At 48.4% G+C, this 25000-nt stretch overlaps 1 protein-coding gene across 2 annotated transcripts in view; it reads right to left on the reverse strand.

Moving 5' to 3' along the window:
* LOC118366646 (receptor tyrosine-protein kinase erbB-4-like) overlaps window positions 1–25000 on the reverse strand; it is a 545013-nt gene that overhangs the window by 92950 nt on the left and 427063 nt on the right. For both annotated transcript variants that reach the window (XM_052493562.1, XM_052493560.1), the window contains exons 13-14: window positions 23578–23710; window positions 14839–14932 (exon numbers count right to left, since the gene is read on the reverse strand). In XM_052493562.1, coding sequence (XP_052349522.1) covers window positions 14839–14932; window positions 23578–23710 — 227 coding nt within the window. The remainder of the gene's footprint in view (window positions 1–14838; window positions 14933–23577; window positions 23711–25000) is intronic.

Here is a 25000-nt window from a genome sequence, read left to right on the forward strand (position 1 = left end):
ATCTATCTATCTATCTATCTATCTATCTATCTATCTATCTATCTATCTATCTATCTATCTATCTATCTATGCAGGGTGAATACATGGTCTGTTGTACGGTAATTTGGTAAAAAGCCAATTTGACATTTGCTCAGTACATTGTTTCCATTGAGAAAATGTACGAGTCTGCTGTTAATGATAATGCAGAGGATTTTCCCAAGGTTACTGTACATATTTCACGATAGTTATTGGGGTCAAATTTGTCTCCACTTTTGTGGATTGGGGTGATCTGTCCTTGGTCCAAATATTGGGGAAGATGCCAGAGCTAAGGATGGTGTTAAAGAGTTTTAGTATAGCCAATTGGAATTTGTAGTCTGTATATTTGATCATTTCATTAAGGATACCATCAACACCACGGGCCTTTTTGGGTGGGAGGGTTTTTATTTTCTCCTGTAACTCGTTCAAGGTAATTGGAGAATTCAGTGGGTTCTGGTTGTCTTTAATAGTTGATTCTAAGATTTGTATTTGATCATGTATATGTTTTTGCTCTTTATTCTTTGTTATAGACCCAAAACGATTGGAGAAGTGGTTTACCCATACATCTACATTTTGGATAGATAATTATTCGTGTTGTTGTTTGTTTAGTGTTTTCCAATTTTCCCAGAAGTGGTTAGAGTCTATGGATTTTTCAATTACATTGAGCTGATTTCTGACGTTTTGTTCCGTCTTTTTCCGTAGTGTATTTCTCTATTGTTTTAGTGATTCACCATAGTGAAGGCGTAGACTCAGGTTTTCCGGGTCTCTATGTTTTTGGTTGGACAGGTTTCTCAATTTCTTTCTTAGATTTTTGCATTCTTCATCAAACCATTTGTCATTGTTGTTCATTTTCTTCGGTTTTCTATTTGAGATTTTTAGATTTGATAGGGAAGCTGAGAGGTCAAATATACTGTTAAGATTTTCTACTGCCACGTTTACACCTTCACTATTACAGTGGAATGTTTTACCCAGGAAGTTGTCTGAAAGGGATTGAATTTGTTGCTGCCTAATTGTTTTTTGGTAGGTTTCCAAACTGCATTCCTTCCATCTATAGCATTTCTTAATGTTACTCAGTTCCTTTGGCTTTGATGCCTCGTGATTGAGTATTGCTCTGTTCAAGTAGACTGTGATTTTGCTGTGGTCTGATAGGGGTGTCAGTGGGCTGACTGTGAACGCTCTGAGAGACTCTGGGTTGAGGTCAGTGATAAAGTAGTCTACAGTACTACTGCCAAGAGATGAGCTATAGGTGTACCTACCATAGGAGTCCCCTCGAAGCCTACCATTGACTATGTACATACCCAGCGTGCGACAGAACTGCAGGAGTTGTGACCCGTTTTAGTTTGTTATGTTGTCATAGTTGTGCCTAGGGGGGCATATGTGGGAGGGAATGCTGTCACCTTTCCCTGTATCTATCTATCTATCTATCTATCTATCTATCTATCTATCTATCTATCTATCTATCTATCTATCTATCTATCTATCTATCTATCTATCTATCTATCTATCTATCTATCTATCTATCTATCTATCTATCTATCTATCTATCTATCTATCTATCTATCTATCTATCTATCTATCTATCTATCTATCTATCTATCTATCTATCTATCTATCTATCTATCTATCCATCCAACTCTTTCTCTATATACATCTCTCTCTTCCTCTCTGTCTCTCCCTCTATCGCTCTCTTTCAATACCGTGCCTGTCTCTGTCTCCCCCCTCTCTCAACTGCTTATCCTGAGTGTGACTGACATTATTACGTCCTTAGAAGGCATTAGCCATGGTGATCAAATCATAGCAAAAGGTGGAATGTAATGTCATTGCTATGGTTTCTGTTGTCATAACATGACTGATGTAATCCTTTAGTCTATCTACTCCACTATGTTTCCATCACTATAGGTTTAGGATGAACCTGCCTGGTGGCATTAACAGTAAAGCTCTGTGGTCATGTATAGTAGGCATAGTCATGCTGTTAGATGTTATGTAGCTTGCATCCCAAGGTGCATTTTATTCCTTATATAGTCCCTATGGGCCCCCTTCAAAAGTAGTGCACTAGGGAAGAGGCCTATTATACATGACCATAGAGCTTTACTGTTAATCCCACCAGGCAGGTTCATCCTAAACCTGTAGTTTGTCTTAGAGCAGGCCTATGATCATATCTCCAACTCTCCATCTCTCTGTTTTATATTGGCTAAGAGCATTGTGGACATAAGTTAATGTCTCTCCAACTATGTCTGTTTTAGATTGGCTAAGCGCAGGCCTAAGAACATAACATATATCCCTCTCTCCCCATTTCTCTCTCTCTATCTCTCTGTTTGTTTTAGATTGGCTCAGTGCAGGCCCATGAAAATAAAATCTCTCTCTCTCCATCTCTCTGTTTGTTTTAGATTGGCTCAGTGCAGGCCCATGAAAATAAAATCTCTCTCTCTCTCCATCTCTCTGTTTGTTTTAGATTGGCTCAGTGCAGGCCCATGAACATAAAATCTCTCTCTCTCTCCATCTCTCTGTTTGTTTTAGATTGGCTCAGTGCAGGCCCATGAACATAAAATCTCTCTCTCTCTCCATCTCTCTGTTTGTTTTAGATTGGCTCAGTGCAGGCCCATGAACATAAAATCTCTCTCTCTCTCCATCTCTCTGTTTGTTTTAGATTGGCTCAGTGCAGGCCCATGAACATAAAATCTCTCTCTCTCTCCATCTCTCTGTTTTAGATTGGCTTAGTGCAGGCCCATGAACATAAAATCTCTCTCTCTCTCCATCTCTCTGTTTGTTTTAGATTGGCTCAGTGCAGGCCCATGAACATAAAATCTCTCTCTCTCTCCATCTCTCTGTTTGTTTTAGATTGGCTCAGTGCAGGCCCATGAACATAAAATCTCTCTCTCTCTCCATCTCTCTGTTTGTTTTAGATTGGCTCAGTGCAGGCCCATGAACATAAAATCTCTCTCTCTCTCCATCTCTCTGTTTGTTTTAGATTGGCTCAGTGCAGGCCCATGAACATAAAATCTCTCTCTCTATCTCTCTATTTGTTTTAGATTGGCTCAGTGCAGGCCCATGAACATAAAATCTCTCTCTCTCTCTCTCCATCTCTCTGTTTTAGATTGGCTCAGTGCAGGCCCATGAACATAAAATCTCTCTCTCTCTCCATCTCTCTGTTTTAGATTGGCTCAGTGCAGGCCCATGAACATAAAATCTCTCTCTCTCTCCATCTCTCTGTTTGTTTTAGATTGGCTCAGTGCAGGCCCATGAACATAAAATCTCTCTCTCTCTCCATCTCTCTGTTTGTTTTAGATTGGCTTAGTGCAGGCCCATGAACATAAAATCTCTCTCTCTCTCCATCTCTCTGTTTGTTTTAGATTGGCTCAGTGCAGGCCCATGAACATAAAATCTCTCTCTCTCTCCATCTCTCTGTTTGTTTTAGATTGTCTCAGTGCAGGCCCATGAACATAAAATCTCTCTCTCCATCTCTCTCTTTTAGATTGGCTTAGTGCAGGCCCATGAACATAAAATCTCTCTCTCTCTCCATCTCTCTGTTTGTTTTAGATTGGCTCAGTGCAGGCCCATGAACATAAAATCTCTCTCTCTCTCCATCTCTCTGTTTGTTTTAGATTGTCTCAGTGCAGGCCCATGAACATAAAATCTCTCTCTCCATCTCTCTCTTTTAGATTGGCTTAGTGCAGGCCCATGAACATAAAATCTCTCTCTCTCTCCATCTCTCTGTTTGTTTTAGACTGGTTCAGTGCAGGCCCATGAACATAAAATCTCTCTCTCTCTCCATCTCTCTGTTTTAGATTGGCTCAGTGCAGGCCCATGAACATAAAATCTCTCTCTCTCTCTCCATCTCTCTGTTTGTTTTAGATTGTCTCAGTGCAGGCCCATGAACATAAAATCTCTCTCTCCATCTCTCTCTTTTAGATTGGCTTAGTGCAGGCCCATGAACATAAAATCTCTCTCTCTCTCCATCTCTCTGTTTGTTTTAGATTGTCTCAGTGCAGGCCCATGAACATAAAATCTCTCTCTCTCTCCATCTCTCTGTTTGTTTTAGACTGGTTCAGTGCAGGCCCATGAACATAAAATCTCTCTCTCTCTCCATCTCTCTGTTTGTTTTAGATTGGCTCAGTGCAGGCCCATGAACATAAAATCTCTCTCTCTCTCCATCTCTCTGTTTGTTTTAGATTGGCTCAGTGCAGGCCCATGAACATAAAATCTCTCTCTCTATCTCTCTATTTGTTTTAGATTGGCTCAGTGCAGGCCCATGAACATAAAATCTCTCTCTCTATCTCTCTATTTGTTTTAGATTGGCTCAGTGCAGGCCCATGAACATAAAATCTCTCTCTCTCTCTCTCCATCTCTCTGTTTTAGATTGGCTCAGTGCAGGCCCATGAACATAAAATCTCTCTCTCTCTCCATCTCTCTGTTTTAGATTGGCTCAGTGCAGGCCCATGAACATAAAATCTCTCTCTCTCTCTCTCCATCTCTCTGTTTTAGATTGGCTCAGTGCAGGCCCATGAACATAAAATCTCTCTCTCTCTCCATCTCTCTGTTTTAGATTGGCTCAGTGCAGGCCCATGAACATAAAATCTCTCTCTCTCTCCATCTCTCTGTTTTAGATTGGCTCAGTGCAGGCCCATGAACATAAAATCTCTCTCTCTCTCCATCTCTCTGTTTTAGATTGGCTCAGTGCAGGCCCATGAACATAAAATCTCTCTCTCTCTCCATCTCTCTGTTTTAGATTGGCTCAGTGCAGGCCCATGAACATAAAATCTCTCTCTCTCTCCATCTCTCTGTTTGTTTTAGATTGGCTCAGTGCAGGCCCATGAACATAAAATCTCTCTCTCTCTCCATCTCTCTGTTTGTTTTAGATTGGCTCAGTGCAGGCCCATGAACATAAAATCTCTCTCTCTATCTCTCTATTTGTTTTAGATTGGCTCAGTGCAGGCCCATGAACATAAAATCTCTCTCTCTATCTCTCCATCTATTTGTTTTAGATTGGCTCAGTGCAGGCCCATGAACATAAAATCTCTCTCTCTCTCCATCTCTCTGTTTTAGATTGGCTCAGTGCAGGCCCATGAACATAAAATCTCTCTCTCTCTCTCTCCATCTCTCTGTTTTAGATTGGCTCAGTGCAGGCCCATGAACATAAAATCTCTCTCTCTCTCCATCTCTCTGTTTTAGATTGGCTCAGTGCAGGCCCATGAACATAAAATCTCTCTCTCTCTCCATCTCTCTGTTTTAGATTGGCTCAGTGCAGGCCCATGAACATAAAATCTCTCTCTCTCTCCATCTCTCTGTTTTAGATTGGCTCAGTGCAGGCCCATGAACATAAAATCTCTCTCTCTCTCCATCTCTCTGTTTTAGATTGGCTCAGTGCAGGCCCATGAACATAAAACCTCTCTCTCTCTCCATCTCTCTGTTTTAGATTGGCTCAGTGCAGGCCCATGACATTATTAGTTCTCGGAAAAGAAGAGCCAAAAATCTAACCCTGCAGCAGCTAATCTAGCCTTAATAACAATGAGCACATACCCTGATGTAACCCAAACCCTTCGCAGTGCTTACTCTGGCCTGTCTGTCCCATAGACTCACACATACTCCATAGACACACACATACTCCATAGACTCAACAGAGGCCCTAGGAAAGGGACCTGCAAGCCACGTTCCAAACCATACAGAACAGAGCTCCGACCACTGTACAATGTCTCCATTTAAAAGAAATACTGGGCACATGGGGGTAGGCAGTATTCTGACTTCAGTTACATACGTAACTCAAATTGTCAATTCATTATTTACACAATCTTCTTAGTTGCACGTACTTATCTCAACACTGAATTAAGCTCATAAGTGGTTGTGTGAGTGTGTGTGAGTGTGTGTGAGTGTGTGTGAGTGTGTGTGTGTGTGTGTGTGTGTGTGTGTGTGAGTGTGTGTGAGTGTGTGAGTGTGTGTGAGTGAGTATGTGCCAGCGATTGGGCACAAGGTATCCATATGTTCTACCACTCCATAGAGATGACAAGACTCAGAAATCATGCATGAATACTTTGTGTGGCCTTGAGTGTGTGCTTGTGTGTGTGTCTGCATGTGTGTAGTGAGATTGAAGGCTAGAGGGGTGTTGACTTAATAAACTATCAAGATGACAGGCAGAGAAGAGAGCAGAGAGGAGAAGAGACAAGAGAGAAGGGAGCAGAGAGAATGGAGCAGAGAGAAGGGAGCAGGGAGAAGGGAGCAGAGAGCAGTGAGAAGGGAGCAGAGAGAAGGGAGCAGAGAGAAGGGAGCAGAGAGAAGGGAGCAGGGAGAAGGGAGCAGAGAGCAGTGAGAAGGGAGCAGAGAGAAGGGAGCAGAGAGAAGGGAGCAGAGAGAAGGGAGAAAAGAGAAGGGAGCAGAGAGAATGGAGCAGAGAGAAGGGAGCAGGGAGAAGGGAGCAGAGAGCAGTGAGAAGGGAGCAGAGAGAAGGGAGCAGAGAGAAGGGAGCAGAGAGCAGTGAGAAGGGAGCAGAGAGAAGGGAGCAGAGAGAATGGAGAAAAGAGAAGGGAGCAGAGAGAATGGAGCAGAGAGAAGGGAGCAGGGAGAAGGGAGCAGAGAGGAGTGAGAAGGGAGCAGAGAGAAGGGAGCAGAGAGAAGGGAGAAAAGAGAAGGGAGCAGAGAGAATGGAGCAGAGAGAAGGGAGCAGGGAGAAGGGAGAAGGGAGCAGAGAGCAGTGAGAAGGGAGCAGAGAGAAGGGAGCAGAGAGAAGGGAGCAGAGAGCAGTGAGAAGGGAGCAGAGAGAAGGGAGCAGAGAGAAGGGAGAAAAGAGAAGGGAGCAGAGAGAATGGAGCAGAGAGAAGGGAGCAGAGAGAAGGGAGCAGAGAGAAGGGAGCAGAGAGCAGTGAGAAGGGAGCAGAGAGAAGGGAGAATGGAGCAGGAAGAAGGGAGCAAGGAGAAGGGAACAGAGGGAAGGGAGCAGAGAGCAGGGAGAAGGTAGCAGGGAGAAGGGAACAGAGGGAAGGGAGAAGGGAGCAGGGAGAAGGGAACAGAGGGAAGGGAGCAGAGAGCAGGGAGAAGGGAGCAGAGAGAAGGGAGAAAGGAGCAGAGAAAAGGGAGCAGAGAGCAGGGAGAAGGGAGCAGCGATCAGGGAGAAGGGAGCAGTGAGAAGGGAGCAGTGAGAAGGGAGCAGAGAGCAGAGAAAAGGGAGCAGAGAGCAGCGAGAAGTGAGAAGGGAGCAGAGAGAAGGAGCAGAGAGAAGGGAGAATGGAGCAGAGAGAAGGGAGAAGGGAGCAGAGAGAAGAGAGAAGGAGCAGAGAGAAGGGAGAATGGAGCAGAGAGAAGGGAGAAGGGAGCAGAGATCAGGGAGAAGGGAGCAGTGAGAAGGGAGCAGGGAGAAGGGAGCAGTGAGAAGGGAGCAGAGAAAAGGGAGCAGAGAGCAGGGAGAAGGGAGCAGTGAGAAGGGAGCAGTGAGCAGGGAGAAGGGAGCAGTGAGAAGGGAGCAGTGAGAAGGGAGCAGAGAGCAGGGAGAAGGGAGCAGTGAGAAGGGAGCAGTGAGCAGGGAGCAGTGAGCAGGGAGAAGGGAGCAGTGAGAAGGGAGCAGGGAGAAGGGAGCAGAGAGCAGAGAGAAGGGAGCAGAGAGAAGGGAGCAGAGAGCAGTGAGAAGGGAGCAGAGAGAAGGGAGCAGAGAGAAGGGAGAATGGAGCAGGAAGAAGGGAGCAGGGAGAAGGGAACAGAGGGAAGGGAGCAGAGAGCAGGGAGAAGGTAGCAGGGAGAAGGGAACAGAGGGAAGGGAGAAGGGAGCAGGGAGAAGGGAGCAGAGAGAAGGGAGAAAGGAGCAGAGAAAAGGGAGCAGAGAGCAGGGAGAAGGGAGCAGCGATCAGGGAGAAGGGAGCAGTGAGAAGGGAGCAGTGAGAAGGGAGCAGAGAGCAGAGAAAAGGGAGCAGAGAAAAGGGAGCAGAGAGCAGCGAGAAGTGAGAAGGGAGCAGAGAGAAGGAGCAGAGAGAAGGGAGAATGGAGCAGAGAGAAGGGAGAAGGGAGCAGAGAGAAGAGAGAAGGAGCAGAGAGAAGGGAGAATGGAGCAGAGAGAAGGGAGAAGGGAGCAGCGATCAGGGAGAAGGGAGCAGTGAGAAGGGAGCAGGGAGCAGGGAGAAGGGTTAAGGGAGCAGGGAGCAGGGAGCAGGGAGAAGGGAGAAGGGAGCAGGGAGAAGGGAGAAGGGCGCATGGAGAAGGGAGCATGGAGAAGGGAGCAGGGAGAAGAAAGCAGGGAGAAGGGAGCAGGGAGAAGGGAGCAGGGAGAAGGGAGCATGGAGAAGGGAGAATGGAGAAGGGAGAAGAGAGAAGGGAGAAGGGAGCAGGGAGAAGGGAGAAGAGAGCAGGGAGAAGGGAGCAGAGAGAAGGGAGAATGGAGCAGGAAGAAGGGAGCAGGGAGAAGGGAACAGAGGGAAGGGAGCAGAGAGCAGGGAGAAGGTAGCAGGGAGAAGGGAACAGAGGGAAGGGAGAAGGGAGAAGGGAACAGAGGGAAGGGAGCAGAGAGCAGGGAGAAGGGAGCAGAGAGAAGGGAGAAAGGAGCAGAGAAAAGGGAGCAGAGAGCAGGGAGAAGGGAGCAGCGATCAGGGAGAAGGGAGCAGTGAGAAGGGAGCAGTGAGAAGGGAGCAGAGAGCAGAGAAAAGGGAGCAGAGAAAAGGGAGCAGGGAGCAGCGAGAAGTGAGAAGGGAGCAGAGAGAAGGAGCAGAGAGAAGGGAGAAGGGAGCAGAGAGAAGAGAGAAGGAGCAGAGAGAAGGGAGAATGGAGCAGAGAGAAGGGAGAAGGGAGCAGCGATCAGGGAGAAGGGAGCAGTGAGAAGGGAGCAGGGAGAAGGGAGCAGTGAGAAGGGAGCAGAGAAAAGGGAGCAGAGAGCAGGGAGAAGGGAGCATTGAGAAGGGAGCAGTGAGCAGGGAGAAGGGAGCAGTGAGAAGGGAGCAGAGAGCAGGGAGAAGGGAGCAGTGAGAAGGGAGCAGTGAGCAGGGAGCAGTGAGCAGGGAGAAGGGAGCAGTGAGAAGGGAGCAGGGAGAAGGGAGCAGAGAGCAGAGAGAAGGGAGCAGAGAGAAGGGAGCAGAGAGCAGTGAGAAGGGAGCAGAGAGAAGGGAGCAGAGAGAAGGGAGAATGGAGCAGGAAGAAGGGAGCAGGGAGAAGGGAACAGAGGGAAGGGAGCAGAGAGCAGGGAGAAGGTAGCAGGAGAAGGGAACAGAGGAAGGGAGAAGGGAGCAGGGAGAAGGGAGCAGAGAGAAGGGAGAAAGGAGCAGAGAAAAGGAGCAGAGAGCAGGGAGAAGGGAGCAGCGATCAGGGAGAAGGAGCAGTGAGAAGGGAGCAGTGAGAAGGGAGCAGAGAGCAGAGAAAGGGAGCAGAGAAAAGGAGCAGAGAGCAGCGAGAAGTGAGAAGGAGCAGAGAGAAGGGAGCAGGGAGAATGGAGCAGAGAGAAGGGAGCAGAGAGAAGAGAGAAGGAGCAGAGAGAAGGGAGAATGGAGCAGAGAGAAGGAGAAGGAGCAGGAAGAAGGGAGCAGCGAGAAGGGAGCATTGAGAAGGGAGCAGGGAGCATGGAGAAGGGAGAAGAGCGCAGGGAGAAGGGAGCAGGGAGCAGGGAGAAGGGAGCAGGAAGAAGGGAAAAGGGAGCATTGAGAAGGGAGAAGGGAAAAGGGAAAAGGGAGAAGGGAGAAGGGAAAAGGGAAAAGGGAAAAGAGAGAAGGGAGAAGAGAGCAGGGAGAAGGGGCATGGATAAGGGAGAGGGGAGAAGGGAGCATGGAGAAGGGAAAAGGGAAAAGGGAGAAGGGAGAAGGGAGAAGGGAAAAGAGAGAAGGGAGAAGAGAGCAGGGAGAAGGGGCATGGATAAGGGAGAAGGGAGCATGGAGAAGGGAGCAGGGAGAAGGGAGGAGGGAGAAGGGAGAAGGGAGCAGGGAGCATGGAGAAGGGAGCAGGGAGAAGAGAGCAGGGAGAAGGGAGCAGGGAGAAGGGAGCAGGGAGAAGGGAGAAGGGAGCAGGGAGAAGGGAGCAGGGAGAAGGGAGAAGGAGAAGGGAGCAGGGAGAAGGGAGAAGGGAGAAGGGAGCAGGGAGAAGGGAGCATGGAGAAGGGAGCATGGAGAAGGGAGCAGGGAGAAGAAAGCAGGGAGAAGGGAGCAGGGAGAAGGGAGCAGGGAGAAGGGAGCAGGGAGAAGGGAGCATGGAGAAGGGAGAATGGAGAAGGGAGAAGAGAGAAGGGAGCAGGGAGAAGGGAGCAGGGAGAAGGGAGAAGGGAGCAGGGAGAAGGGAGCAGGGAGAAGGGAGAAGGAGAAGGGAGCAGGGAGAAGGGAGAAGGGAAAAGGGAGCGGGGAGAAGGGAGCAGGGAGAAGGGAGCATGGAGAAGGGAGCAGGGAGAAGGGAGAAGGGCGCATGGAGAAGGGAGCATGGAGAAGGGAGCAGGGAGAAGAGAGCAGGGAGTAGGGAGCAGGGAGCAGGGAGAAGGGAGAAGAGAGCAGGGAGAAGGGAGCAGGGAGAAGGGAGCAGGGAGAAGGGAGCATGGAGAAGGGAGCAGGGAGAAGGGAGCAGGGAGAAGGGAGAGGGGAGAAGGGAGCATGGAGAAGAGAGCAGGGAGAAGGGAGCAGGGAGCAGGGAGAAGGGAGAAGGGAGAAGGGAGAAGGGAGCAGGGAGAAGGCAGCAGGGAGAAGGGAGCAGGGAGAAGGGAGCGTGGAGAAGGGAGCATGGAGAAGGGAGCAGGGATAAGGGAGCAGGGATAAGGGAGCAGGGATAAGGGAGCAGGGAGAAGAGAGCAGGAAGAAGGGAGAAGAGAGCAGGAAGCATGGAGAAGGGAGCAGGGAGAAGGGAGAAGGGAGCAGGAAGAAGGGAGCAGCGAGAAGGGAGCATTGAGAAGGGAGCAGGGAGCATGGAGAAGGGAGAAGAGCGCAGGGAGAAGGGAGCAGGGAGCAGGGAGAAGGGAGCAGGAAGAAGGGAAAAGGGAGCATTGAGAAGGGAGCAGGGAGAAGGGAGAAGGGAAAAGGGAAAAGGGAGAAGGGAGAAGGGAAAAGGGAAAAGGGAAAAGAGAGAAGGGAGAAGAGAGCAGGGAGAAGGGGCATGGATAAGGGAGAGGGGAGAAGGGAGCATGGAGAAGGGAAAAGGGAAAAGGGAGAAGGGAGAAGGGAGAAGGGAAAAGAGAGAAGGGAGAAGAGAGCAGGGAGAAGGGGCATGGATAAGGGAGAGGGAGAAGGGAGCATGGAGAAGGGAGCAGGGAGAAGGGGAGGAGGGAGAAGGGAGCAGGGAGCATGGAGAAGGGAGCAGGGAGAAGAGAGCAGGGAGAAGGAGCAGGGAGCAGGGAGAAGGAGCAGGGAGAAGGGAGCAGGGAGAAGGAGCAGGGAGAAGGGAGAAGGGAGCGTGGAGAAGAGAGCAGGGAGAAGGGAGCAGGGAGAAGGGAGAAGGGAGTGTGGAGAAGAGAGCAGGGAGCAGGGAGAAGGGAGCAGGGAGAAGGGAGCAGGGAGAAGGGAGCAGGGAGAAGGAGCAGGGAGAAGGGAGCGTGGAGAAGGGAAAAGGGAGAAAGGACAAGGGAGAAGGGAAAAGGGAAAAGGAAAAAGGGAGAAGGGAGAAGGGAAAAGAGAGAAGGGAGAAGAGAGCAGGGAGAAGGGGCATGGATAAGGAGAGGGGAGAAGGGAGCATGGAGCATGGAGAAGGGAGCAGGGAGAAGGGAGCAGGGAGGAGGGAGCAGGGAGCATGGAGAAGGGAGCAGGGAGAAGAGAGCAGGGAGAAGGGAGCAGGGAGCAGGGAGCAGGGAGCAGGGAGAAGGGAGCAGGGAGAAGGGAGAAGGGAGCGTGGAGAAGAGAGAAGGGAGAAGGAGCAGGAGAAGGGAGAAGGGAGCGTGGAGAAGAGAGCAGGGAGCAGGGAGAAGGAGCAGGGAGAAGGGAGCAGGGAGAAGGGGAGCAGGAGAAGGGAGCAGGGAGCAGGGAGCAGGGAGCGTGGAGAAGGAGCATGGATAAGGGAGCAGGGATAAGGGAGCAGGGATAAGGGAGCAGGGATAAGGGAGCAGGGATAAGGGAGCAGGGAGAAGAGAGCAGGGAGAAGGGAGCAGGGAGAAGGGAGAAGGGAGCAGGGAGAAGGAGCAGGGAGAAGGGAGCATGGAGAAGGGAGCATGGAGAAGGGAGCAGGGATAAGGGAGCAGGGATAAGGGAGCAGGGATAAGGAAGCAGGGAGAAGAGAGCAGGAAGAAGGGAGAAGAGAGAAGGAGCAGGGGAGAAGAGAGCAGGAAGAAGGGAGAAGAGAGAAGGGAGCAGGGAGAAGAGAGCAGGAAGAAGGGAGAAGAGAGAAGGAGCAGGGAGAAGAGAGCAGGGAGAAGAGAGAAGAGAGAAGGAGCAGGGAGAAGAGAGCAGGGAGAAGAGAGAAGGGAGCAGGGAGAAGAGAGAAGGAAGAAGGGAAAAGGAGCATTGAGAAGGAGCAGGGAGAAGGGAAAAGGGAAAAGGGAGAAGGGAGAAGGGAAAAGGGAAAAGGGAAAAGAGAGAAGGAGAAGAGAGCAGGGAGAAGGAGCATGGATAAGGGAGAGGGGAGAAGGGAGCATGGAGAAGGGAAAAGGGAAAAGGGAGAAGGGAGAAGGGAGAAGGGAAAAGAGAGAAGGGAGAAGAGAGCAGGGAGAAGGGGCATGGATAAGGGAGAGGGGAGAAGGGAGCATGGAGAAGGGAGCAGGGAGAAGGGAGGAGGGAGAAGGGAGCAGGGAGCATGGAGAAGGGAGCAGGGAGAAGAGAGCAGGGAGAAGGGAGCAGGGAGCAGGGAGAAGGGAGCAGGGAGAAGGGAGCAGGGAGAAGGGAGCAGGGAGAAGGGAGAAGGGAGCGTGGAGAAGAGAGCAGGGAGAAGGGAGCAGGGAGAAGGGAGAAGGGAGTGTGGAGAAGAGAGCAGGGAGCAGGGAGAAGGGAGCAGGGAGAAGGGAGCAGGGAGAAGGGAGCAGGGAGAAGGGAGCAGGGAGAAGGGAGCGTGGAGAAGGGAAAAGGGAGAAGGGACAAGGGAGAAGGGAAAAGGGAAAAGGGAAAAGGAAAAGGGAAAAGGGAAAAGGGAGAAGGGAGAAGGGAAAAGAGAGAAGGGAGAAGAGAGCAGGGAGAAGGGGCATGGATAAGGGAGAGGGGAGAAGGGAGCATGGAGCATGGAGAAGGGAGCAGGGAGAAGGGAGCAGGGAGGAGGGAGCAGGGAGCATGGAGAAGGGAGCAGGGAGAAGAGAGCAGGGAGAAGGGAGCAGGGAGCAGGGAGCAGGGAGAAGGGAGCAGGGAGAAGGGAGAAGGGAGCGTGGAGAAGAGAGCAGGGAGAAGGGAGCAGGGAGAAGGGAGAAGGGAGCGGGGAGAAGAGAGCAGGGAGCAGGGAGAAGGGAGCAGGGAGAAGGGAGCAGGGAGAAGGGAGCAGGGAGAAGGGAGCAGGGAGCAGGGAGCAGGGAGCGTGGAGAAGGGAGCATGGATAAGGGAGCAGGGATAAGGGAGCAGGGATAAGGGAGCAGGGATAAGGGAGCAGGGATAAGGGAGCAGGGAGAAGAGAGCAGGGAGAAGGGAGCAGGGAGAAGGGAGCAGGGAGAAGGGAGCAGGGAGAAGGGAGCATGGAGAAGGGAGCATGGAGAAGGGAGCAGGGATAAGGGAGCAGGGATAAGGGAGCAGGGATAAGGAAGCAGGGAGAAGAGAGCAGGAAGAAGGGAGAAGAGAGAAGGGAGCAGGGAGAAGAGAGCAGGAAGAAGGGAGAAGAGAGAAGGGAGCAGGGAGAAGAGAGCAGGAAGAAGGGAGAAGAGAGAAGGGAGCAGGGAGAAGAGAGCAGGGAGAAGAGAGAAGAGAGAAGGGAGCAGGGAGAAGAGAGCAGGGAGAAGAGAGAAGGGAGCAGGGAGAAGAGAGAAGGGAGCAGGGAGAAGGGAGCAGGGAGAAGAGAGAAGGGAGCAGGGAGAAGGGAGCATAGATAAAGGTGGTGAAGGATCACCTTGTCTAGACAGGAGATGAACGGAAGGACAAGGAGCAACATAACACAGCCTGAGACAATACTTGAGAGTCCACAGGGACACACACATTTACAAACTCACACACAGATATACGGAAACAATCACATACGCACACACATTCACACACACACAGTCACACAAAGACAGTATTGCTTAACACATGTCAGAATTTAATTTAACATAAAATAAAATAAATAGTGAAGCTCGCTGGCACACTTTAACTGAGCATACAATGAATTATGCTTCCAGGGCAATCGAAGGCCTAGTCTGGATCTCAAATGACACCCTACGACCTATATATTGCCTTACTTTTGACCAAGGCCCATAGTGCTCTGGTCAAAAGTAGTGCACTATATATAGGGAATAGAGTGCCATTTGGGATGCATCCCTTGTCTGTGGTCACAAGTGATTTCAGTTTATGGTTGGGACAGAAAAGAGAGAAAAAGAAAAGCTCTAGAGAGACTTTATTAATGGACACAAAATGATTCATGTTTTTGCTGATGGCAGCTATTTGGCAGAAAGGTCTGTCTACTGACAGTGATAGGTGGATGTTTCTACCAACTAAACTTAGTTGAATCCTGACTGACTGCAAGTCGCTCTGGGTAAGAGTATCTGCTAATTTACAAAAAAAAAATGTAATGTAGGATAATGTTATGGCACACTGAGTATGCTATAAAGGATTTCTTGGCATCACCATATAAAACTTATTATTATTCATTGTCTCTAGTATTAAGTCCGAATGTGCAGGAGTGAGGATCATTTACAAGTGCATGTCATGAATGCTTTAGGATGGTTCTATGTGTGTGTGTGTGTGTGTGTGTGTGTGTGTGTGTGTGTGTGTGTGTGTGTGTGTGTGTGTGTGTGTGTGTGTGTGTGTGTGTGTGGGCACATATGTGTTAGACTGTGTCTCTAGAGGATCTTACCGGGCTATGACAGGTCAGAGAGTAATCGTCTGCTCTCTCACACTGGGAATCACACTCCACACACACCGAGCCGTTGGCATACTCACGCACCTCCCTGAAAACCAGAGATGGAGAGAGGGGAGGGGGGGCGGAATACGAGGAAGGGATGCAGAGAGGGGGCGAGAGAGTGTGTGAGAGAGAGGGGGGGAAACCATGGGAGGTAGAGGAAGATGAAGGGAGGTAGGGGGAGACGGAAGAAAGGAGAGAGGCAGAGGGGGGAAGGAGAGAAAAAAAAAGAAGTGTGTCAGAGACAGACTCTACAGGAAGGGAGGCGAGCTGTGCTCCACTGTGCTCCTCAGTGCTCCACTGTGCTCCTCAGTGCTCCACTGTGCTCCACTGTGCTCCTCAGTGCTCCTCAGTGCTCCACTGTGCTCCTCAGTGCTCCACTGTGCTCCTCAGTACTCCACTGTGCTCATCAGTGCTCATCAGTGCTCCTCAGTGCTCCACTGTGCTCCTCAGTACTCCACTGTGCTCCTCAGTGCTCCTCAGTGCTCCACTGTGCTCCTCAGTACTCCACTGTGCTCCACTGTGCTCATCAGTGCTCCTCAGTGCTCCACTGTGCTCCTCAGTACTCCACTGTGCTCCACTGTGCTCCTCAGTGCTCCTCAGTGCTCCTCACTGCTCCTCAGTGCTCCACTGTGCTCCTCAGTGCTCCACTGTGCTCCTCAGTGCTCCACTGTGCTCCTCAGTGCTCCTCAGTACTCCACTGTGCTCCGCAGTGCTCCTCAGTACTCCACTGTGCTCCTCAGTGCTCCACTGTGCTCCACTGTGCTCCTCAGTACTCCACTGTGCTCCTCAGTACTCCACTGTGCTCCTCAGTACTCCACAGTGCTCCACTGTGCTCCACTGTGCTCCTCAGTGCTCCACTGTGCTCCTCAGTGCTCCTCAGTACTCCACTGTGCTCCTCAGTGCTCCTCAGTACTCCACTGTGCTCCTCAGTACTCCACTGTGCTCCTCAGTACTCCACAGTGCTCCACTGTGCTCCTCAGTGCTCCTCAGTGCTCCACTGTGCTCCACTGTGCTCCTCAGTACTCCACTGTGCTCCACTGTGCTCCTCAGTACTCCACTGTGCTCCTCAGTACTGAGGCATCGTACTCACTACTGGTACGCTGCTGCTGTGCTGCTGCTGCTGTGTATTATCCTTCCTGATGCTTGAACCCTACCTATGTGTACATATCACCCTCAATGACCTCGTATCCCAGCACATAGAGTCGCTACTGGTACCCTGGTAAGTTATGTTTACTCGGGTTATTATATTTCTATTATCTCTCTCTGCATTATGGGGAAGGGCCGTAAGTAAGAATTTCACTGTTAGTCTACACTGGTTGGTTACGAAGCATGTGACTAATAATATTTTATTATATTTGATTTGAGGAAACAATCAATGTGTGGAGCGTGTGTATATGAGTGTGGAGTGGCGTGTGTGTGTGTTTGAGTGGAGTGGGGTGTGTGTGGTGTGTGTGTTTGTGTGGAGTGGGGTGTGTGTGTGGCATGTGGTGTGTGTGTGGCGTGTGATGTGTGACGTGTGGTGTGTGACGTGTGACGTGTGGTGTGTGTGTGGTGTGTGATGTGTGACGTGTGGTGTGTGTGTGGTGTGTGACGTGTGGTGTGTGTGGTGTGTGACGTGTGGTGTGTGTGGCGTGTGATGTGTGACGTGTGGTGTGTGTGTGGTGTGTGTGGCGTGTGATGTGTGACGTGTGGTGTGTGACGTGTGACGTGTGGTGTGTGACGTGTGGTGTGTGTGTGGTGTGTGATGTGTGGTGTGTGTGTGGTTTGTGATGTGTGGTGTGTGTGGTGTGTGACGTGTGACGTGTGGTGTGTGACGTGTGGTGTGTGTGTGGTGTGTGACGTGTGGTGTGTGTGTGGTGTGTGACGTGTGGTGTGTGTGGTGTGTGACGTGTGACGTGTGACGTGTGGTGTGTGTGTGATGTGTGACGTGTAGTGTGTGTGTGGTGTGTGATGTGTGGTGTGTGACGTGTGGTGTGTGACGTGTGGTGTGTGATGTGTGTGTGTGGTGTGTGATGTGTGGTGTGTGTGTGGTGTGTGACGTGTGGTGTGTGTGGTGGGTGACGTGTGGCGTGCGGTGTGTGTGTTTGTATGTGTGTGTGTGTTTGTATGTGTGTGTGGTGTGTGACGTGTGGTGTGTGTGTGGTGTGTGATGTGTGACGTGTGGTGTGTGTGTGTGGTGTGTGACGTGTGTGTGTGGTGTGTGACGTGTGACATGTGGTGTGTGTGTGGTGTGTGATGTGGTGTGTGTGTGGTGTGTGGCGTGTGGTGTGTGTGTGGTGTGTGATGTGTGGTGTGTGTGTGGTGTGTGACGTGTGGTGTGTGTGTGGTGTGTGACGTGTGGTGTGTGACGTGTGGTGTGTGATGTGTGGTGTGTGTGTGTGGTGTGTGACGTGTGGTGTGTGACGTGTGGTGTGTGTGTGGTGTGTGTGTGGTGCGTGACGTGTGGTGTGTGTGTGGTGTGTGACATGTGGCGTGCGGTGTGTGTGTTTGTATGTGTGTGTGTTTGTATGTGTGTGTGTGTTTGTATGTGTGTGTGTGTGGCGTGTGTGTGTTTGTATGTGTGTGTGTTTGTATGTGTGTGTTTGTATGTGTGTGTGTTTGTATGTGTGTGTGTTTGTATGTGTGTGTGTGTGGCGTGTGTGTGTTTGTATGTGTGTGTGTTTGTATGTGTGTGTGTTTGTATGTGTGTGTGTTTGTATGTGTGTGTGTGTGGCGTGTGTGTGTTTGTATGTCTGTGTGTTTGTATGTGTGTGTTTGTATGTGTGTGTGTTTGTATGTGTGTAGGAGGTGGGCTTTTATATCTCGTTCTCATGTTTAATTTGCCGCTGAAGGTCACTGGATGAAGTCATGGGCTCATTTAGCGTTGAGCACTGCACATGCTGAGAATGTTCAATCTGATGTATTCCATTAAGTTACACTACGCCCTCCAGCATCCAAGCTAATTATCGTGGCTATATTGATACAATCACTTTGGTGTAGCATGGCTTTCCAACTAATGCTAACGGGTGTTCCATACTTTCAGAAATCAATTAACTAAAGTGGTGTCTTGTTCCTTTTTCACAACATTAAAATCAGAAGTCACTGGTGGGGCTTGAAAAGTAATTCACTAACAGACACAAAGTATAGCAAAGAGATTTAACATGGCATCCTTTAACATGAATGTGAGGGATAGGACAGTGTGTGTCACGAATATTACCGAAGGTGACTCCCCTTCTTGTTCGGGTGGCGCCTGGCGGTTGTCGTCACTGGTCTACTAGCTATCACCGATCCTTTGTTCTGTGTTCCTTTGGTTTGGTCTGATTGGTATCACCTGTTTCTTGTTTGGTTGTTAGGGTGGGGTTATATAAGGTTGTTCAGCCCGCTTCTGTTTCGTGCGGGCTTGTTCGTCTGTTTTGTGTTAGAGTGATTTTGTTTGCATTTTCGGGTTTCGCGCTGTCCGTTATTATTTCTGATCATTTGTTTTCCTACTTTTGTTCATGTTATTTTTCCTGGACATTAAAGCGTGTTTTTCCCACATCCTTTTGCTCTCTGCGCCTGACTCCACACCTCGTCACTCATTAAACGTAACAGTGTGTGTGTGTCTGCCTTTAATACTAACAAGAGAAACTCTGGTGTTACTCTGTGGGCAGACATGAGTTCAAATACTATTAAAAATAAAGTAATACTTCATCTGAGCATTACTGAGCTTGTCTGGGGCAATCGAAGCAATAGAATAATCGCAAAAAATGCAAACCCCACCCATCTGGCACTCCAGGCAGGCTAAAGCAACTGCCTAAAAGTATTAGAAAGATTTCAAATGGTATTTGTACCCAGGTCTGGCTGGGACAACATGTGTGAGGAGTAAGTGAGTGTGGTGTTTCCTCCCTCTGCTAAATAACAAGAGGAATACCTCCATGGGACCTGAAATCAAATTAGGATTAATTATGCTTTATCCGGTCAACACAATGCCATGCAGGGTGGCACGGGAGGTAGGTCTTTGTCTGGTAAAGCTATGATTTAAATGGGTTATGGTTTAACATGTCCTTTATGTTAGCTTAGTCTCCCATGGTTCTCCATAGGGTTTAGCTTCTCTATTGCCATAAGTCTCTCTATCTCTCCCAGTCTCTCTCTCTGTCTCTCTCTCTCTCTCTCTCTCTCTCTCTCTCTCTCTCAGTCTCTCTCTCTCTCTCTCTCTCTCTCTGTCTCTCTCTCTCCCAGTCTCTCTCTCTCCCAGTCTCTCTCTCTCTCCCAGTCTCTCTCTCTCTCCCAGTCTCTCTCTCTCTCTCTCTCTCTCTCTCTCTCTCTCTCTCTCTCTCTCTCTCTCAGTCTCTCTCTCTCTCAGTCTCTCTCTCTCTCTTACTCTCTCTCTGTCTCTCAGTCTCTCTCTCTCTCAGTCTCTCTCTCTCTGTCTCTCTCTCTCAGTCTCTCTCTCTCAGTCTCTGTCTCTCTGTCTCTGTCTCTCAGTCTCTCTCTCTCCCAGTCTCTCTCTCTCCCAGTCTCTCTCTCTCTGTCTCTCTCTCTCTCTCTCTCTCTCTCAGTCTCTCTCTCTCTCAGTCTCTCTCTCTCTCTCTCTCTCTCTGTCTCTCTCTCTCTCAGTCTCTCTCTCTCTGTCTCTCTCTCTCAGTCTCTCTCTCTCTCAGTCTCTCTCTCTCTCTGTCTCTCTCTCTCAGTCTCTCTCTCTCCCAGTCTCTCTCTCTCTCCCAGTCTCTCTCTCTCTGTCTCTCTCTCTCAGTCTCTCTCTCTCCCAGTCTCTCTCTCTCCCAGTCTCTCTCTCTCTGTCTCTCTCTCTCAGTCTCTCTCTCTCCCAGTCTCTCTCTCTCCCAGGCTCTCTCTCCCAGTCTCTCTCTCTCTCCCAGTCTCTCTCCCAGTCTCTCTCTCTCAGTCTCTCTCTCTCTCAGTCTCTCTCTCTCTCTCTCAGGACGGAGGCACGTCAGTTACACAGCACTTAAAACCTCTATTCTAACATAAGACCTGGAGGACAGAAGCAGACAATACCTCACTTCCTCACGGGAGGTCCAACCTAAATCTCCACTATAACAGTTGTACTTTGTGTCTGTGTCGTCATCTTTTCTAGCAAACCTGTTGTGCTGACTCAGTCACTCAAAATAGACAATTACCTTTAAGACAGAGACGTTAGGAAATGCTAAATATATGTTTTTCCTTCTAGATAGTGCCCCACAGTGAACAAGACATTGTCTCAACCAGTCAAAAGGTTGGACCCACCTACTCATTCCAGGGTATTTCTTTATTTTTACTATTTTCTACATTGTAGAATAATAGTGAAGACATCAACACTATGAAATAACACATATGAAAACATGTAATAACAAAAAAGTGTTTTTATACTTGAGATTGTTCAAAGTAGCCACCCTTTGCCTTGATGACAGCTTTGCACACTCTTGGCATTCTCTCAACCAGCTTCACCTTGAATGCTTTTCCAACAGTCTTAAAGGAGTTCCCACATATGCTGAACACTTGCTGGCTGCTTTTCCTTCACTCTGCAGTCCAACCCATCCCAAACCACCTCAGTTGGGTTGAGGTTGGTGATTGTGGAGGCCAGGTCATCTGATGCAGCACTCCATCACTCTCCTCCTTGGTTAAATAGCCCTTACACAGCCTGGAGGTGTGTTTTGGGTCATTGTCCTGTTGAATGATAGTCCCACCAAGCGCAAACCAGAGTGGGACAGTGGGAACCACACATGGGGAGATCATCCGTTTCACCTACTCTGCATCTCACAAAGACACGGCGGTCAAATTTGTACTCATCAGACCAGAGGACAGATTTCCTCCAGTCTAATGTCCATTGTTTGTGTTTCTTGGCCCAAGCAAGTCCCTTCTGATTATTGGTGTTTCGTAGTGTTTTCTTTGTAGCATTTCAACCATGAAGGCCTGATTCATGCAGACTCCTCTGAATAGTTGTGTTTGTTTCTTAGACTCTGTGAAGCATTTATTTGCGCTGCATTTTCTGAGGCTGGTAACTGTAATGAACTTATCCTCTGCAGCAGAGGTAACTCTGGGTCTTCCTGTCCTGTGGCGGTCCTCATGAGAGCCAGTTTCATCAAAGCACTTGATGGTTTAAGCGACTGCACTTGAAGAAACGTTCAAAGTTCTTGACATTTTCCGTATTGACTGACCTTCATGTCTTAAAGTAATGGTGGACTGTTGTTTCTCTTTGCTTATTTGAGTTGTTCTTGCCATAATATGGACTTGGTCTTTTACCAAATAGGGATATCTTCTGTACACCACCCCTACATTATCACAACACAACTTATTGGCTCAAACTCATTAAGGAAAGAAATTCCACAAATTAACTTTTAACAAGGCACACCTGTTAATTGATATGCATTCCAGGTGACTACCTCATGAAGATAGTTGAGAGAATGCCAAGAGTGTGCAAAGATGTCATCAAGGCAAAGGGTGGCAAAATATATTTGGATTTGTTTCACACTTTTTTGTTACTACATGATTCCATATGTGTTATTTCATAGTTTTGATGTCTCACTATTATTCTACAATGTAGAAAATAGTAAAAATAAAGAAAAACCCTTGAATCAGTAGGTGTCCAAACTTTTGACTGGTACTGTATATACAATATAAAACTATGTAGGGCTGGGCGATATCGCCAACATATCATATCACAGTATTGTTCTCTGAATTGTAAAAGTTCTACATATGTTTTATGAGTAGTGCATGACCTTTGATTGGAAACAAAATGGTACTAAGTGGTTTTAATGGGCTTTCTCCATTCTGATGGCTTAATACTCAACCAAACCAGGACAAAACTGACAGTGAAGTAGTCCAATGTGTAGAACTTTTCATTTAGTTCAGCACTGTATCAAAATATTGTTATAGACAGTGTTGTAAAAATCCATACCGGTGTGTGAATCCATACCGGTATACCAGTACTCATGATGCATCGCCCAGCCCTAAGACTAGGGGGTAGTTTAACAGTACCAGACACAGATTAAATCAAGTCCTGAATTTGAAAGTGGTTTCCATGGAGATTCTCCATTGAGCCTGCTTTTTATTCCCAGACTTAGTCTATGTTCTGGAAACCACCCCTATGTGTTCTACAGTATGTACTTCTATGGTCTCAATAGACTTCAGTCAGTAGCGTCTCGTGGCTTTGTGATTGGTTAGTAGCATCTCTCGTGTTCCTTTGATTAGCCGAGCTGTGAGCGGTGGCGTGCAGACAGGCAGACAGGTAGGCAGAGCGTGGCCCCGTGCGCAAGCAGTGACTGTGACACGCAGTGACACGCCTAACCCCCCTGCCCTGGGCCTTTCCTCTCTCGTCTGGCGTACCTCTCCAAACTGGCCTCACGTTTCTCGACTACGAAGGGCCCCGATGTCTGCCTGGGCCTAGAGCCAGTCAGTCTGCAAGGCAAAACAAGCATCCATGTCTGTCTCTAATGTGGTGTACACCAGCCATAGAACCGCTCTTCTATTTCTACACCACACTGGAGTTTAGCTTTGTCTATAGTCTGGCTTACGCTTGAGATGGTGACATTTAACTTTGAATGTCTCACCTGTTATTGCCATTGAAAAACAGACTTTTAAACAATTTATTAGAGAGGATTTTACAGGAAAACAACAACAACAACAATGTAGCAACAATATTTTAAATCGTGCAGGAAATACAAACCCATAACCAATCCCCCTAATCACCATATAAGTACACTCCCTCAGACCCCTCCATGTTGCCTCATGTCTCCTACTAACACTACAGTAAGTACCCTCCTGTGTGTGTGTGTGTGAGTGAGTGAGTGAGTGAGTGAGTGAGTGAGTGAGTGAGTGAGTGAGTGAGTGAGTGAGTGAGTGAGTGAGTGAGTGAGTGAGTGAGTGAGTGTGTGTGAGTGTGTGTGTGTGTGTGTGTGTGTGTGTGTGTGTGTGTGTGTGTGTGTGTGTGTGTGTGTGTGTGTGTGTGAGTGTGTGTGTGTGTGCTTCTGTCTCACATATTGTAACATCTCTACTCTGTAAATCCACACTGCAGCAGATGAAAACAACCTTAATCTTATCTCCCCTGTTATTTACTCACCGGAGGGTTTTGTTGTGGTGGTTTATCCTTCAGGTATGAAGTGCTGTGTCTGACCTGGCCTCATCCCTGCCAGCGTCCCAAATGGCACCAAAATCCATATATAGTGCACTACTTTGAAACAGAACCCTATGGGCCCTGGTTAAAAGTAGTGTAACTATATAGAGAATAGGGTGCCATTTGGGAGGCAGACCATCTTTCATACAAACACACATCTATTTTTCTCTGATATTTGAGAAACAAGTAAGTTCATTCTTGGTCCATTATTGCAGTATCTTTCTATCTTTCACAGGAGCCTGTAGATTGTGTTTACACCGTGTTTTCTCCCGTTCAGGGATTACCAGAATGAACGAGGGAAGAGATTGGTGTCTACACAGACAGTAGTTATATTGTACACTTACTGGTCTGCTGAACAGGTAATACATAGTACTACTGAAAGAAAGTCACTATATAGAAAAACTATTCTGTCCATCCTTTCATATACAAGTCATACTCGTTCTCAGACCTAAAAGACCTAAAACAAAAGTACTTTTACTGAGGTAAAAGAGTTGTTAGTTTGACAGCTGTATCTCTCTTTATCTTCATGCATATTGAGCGTGATACTGTCATAATGTAATTATGTTACACTGCCAAGTGTCTACAGTATCTGTCATTATGTGACACTGGTATACGTAACTCACCCTTCATAGAGGTTGCAGGTGTCCACACAGATGCGTCCCCGGCTGAAGTAGCGACAGGCCAGGCACTGGTCTGGTCCCGGCCCCCAGCAGCCAGCGTCCGAACACAGAGGGTCACACACCATCCGCTCAGTAGCTGAGAAACACAGGAATACAGGTTAAGACTAGGGTTAGGGGTCAAACAGAAGGTCAAAAACTATCCACAGTAGCATGACAGGGTTAGGTACTGGACAATATTTATATTTTTTAATTGGAAAGGATATGGGTGGAGCCATTGGCTACTAAAATTACAACTTTTCTTTTTCAAGGCTATTGTGTTAATCTGAGGCCAGTCAGTCAAACAGTGGTTTCAACTCAACCATGAGCTCTCCTTCCTCTCCTCTCTCTCTTCCAGGTCCATCTGAGGGAGGGTGGATTAATGGTCACATGTTAATCGTCTATACTGTACTCTCCGTGTGTCTGCCATCTGCAAAAGGTAATGCCAGCCAGACACACCATGCAGGTCTATGTCAAAGCCCCTTTCTTAGAAGTTCATTGTGAAATTAGAGCATCTAACAAGGTAGAGCTGAAGCAGAAAGGTAGAGACATGTCCCACCATGCAGATCTATCTCAAAGATCCTTTGTTAGAAGTGGAAGTGTATGGTGATGTGATTCCGGGAATCCCGGTTGGAAGATATACGGAATCAAGAAGGAATAAGCAGGAAATCCAGTGATTTTCTGGAAAACCTGGGAATTTGGGGGAAAGATACCTGATTTTTGCATCCCTAATCTGTCTGTAGAGTGCTAAGGTAGAGAGGGAGACGGACAGGTGGGTCTGTGAGAGGAGACCGGCTGTGGAGCTGGATGTGAAGCAGGCTGTAGTTGTGTTCTCCCATTAAACTGTAATAGTGCTAACCAAACAGTGACAGGGTTAAATTAGCTTCAGTAACAGCTGGATGTACAAGCTAACTGTGATGACGAATGACAAGACAAGAAAAAAAGGGTGAAAAAACAAAGAAATAAAGTTGAAAATTAGCCCTAAACTCTTGTCATTATCTTTTCAGCATCAGCAGATTCTGGCAAAGATAATGATTAAGGCGGCTTTTAGTCCAACTGTCCCTCTGTGCAGGAAATAGGCTCTCTACTCAACTACCACTACAGTAGGAGCAGCCTACTATCTGTGCATAATAATACCAGGAGTGAGATCTCTCTCCAGCTCGGTTTATAATATTATATGGTTGCTACATTGTCTCTCGTGACAGACTGTTAAAATGTAGAAGCCCGCAAGCGGACACTTGAGATTCATTTCTAGGTTCCAAGATTGTTACCCAACATTGCACACAGCATTGTGAGAAGTCGAGGGTCTATGGGGTGAGGGCTACTATTTCATACAACGGTTGTGTCCCAAATGGTACCCTTCTACCAATATAGTGCACTGCTTTTGACC

Source organism: Oncorhynchus keta, chromosome 34 (genome assembly GCF_023373465.1).
Source record: "Oncorhynchus keta strain PuntledgeMale-10-30-2019 chromosome 34, Oket_V2, whole genome shotgun sequence".
Lineage (NCBI taxonomy): Eukaryota > Metazoa > Chordata > Actinopteri > Salmoniformes > Salmonidae > Oncorhynchus > Oncorhynchus keta.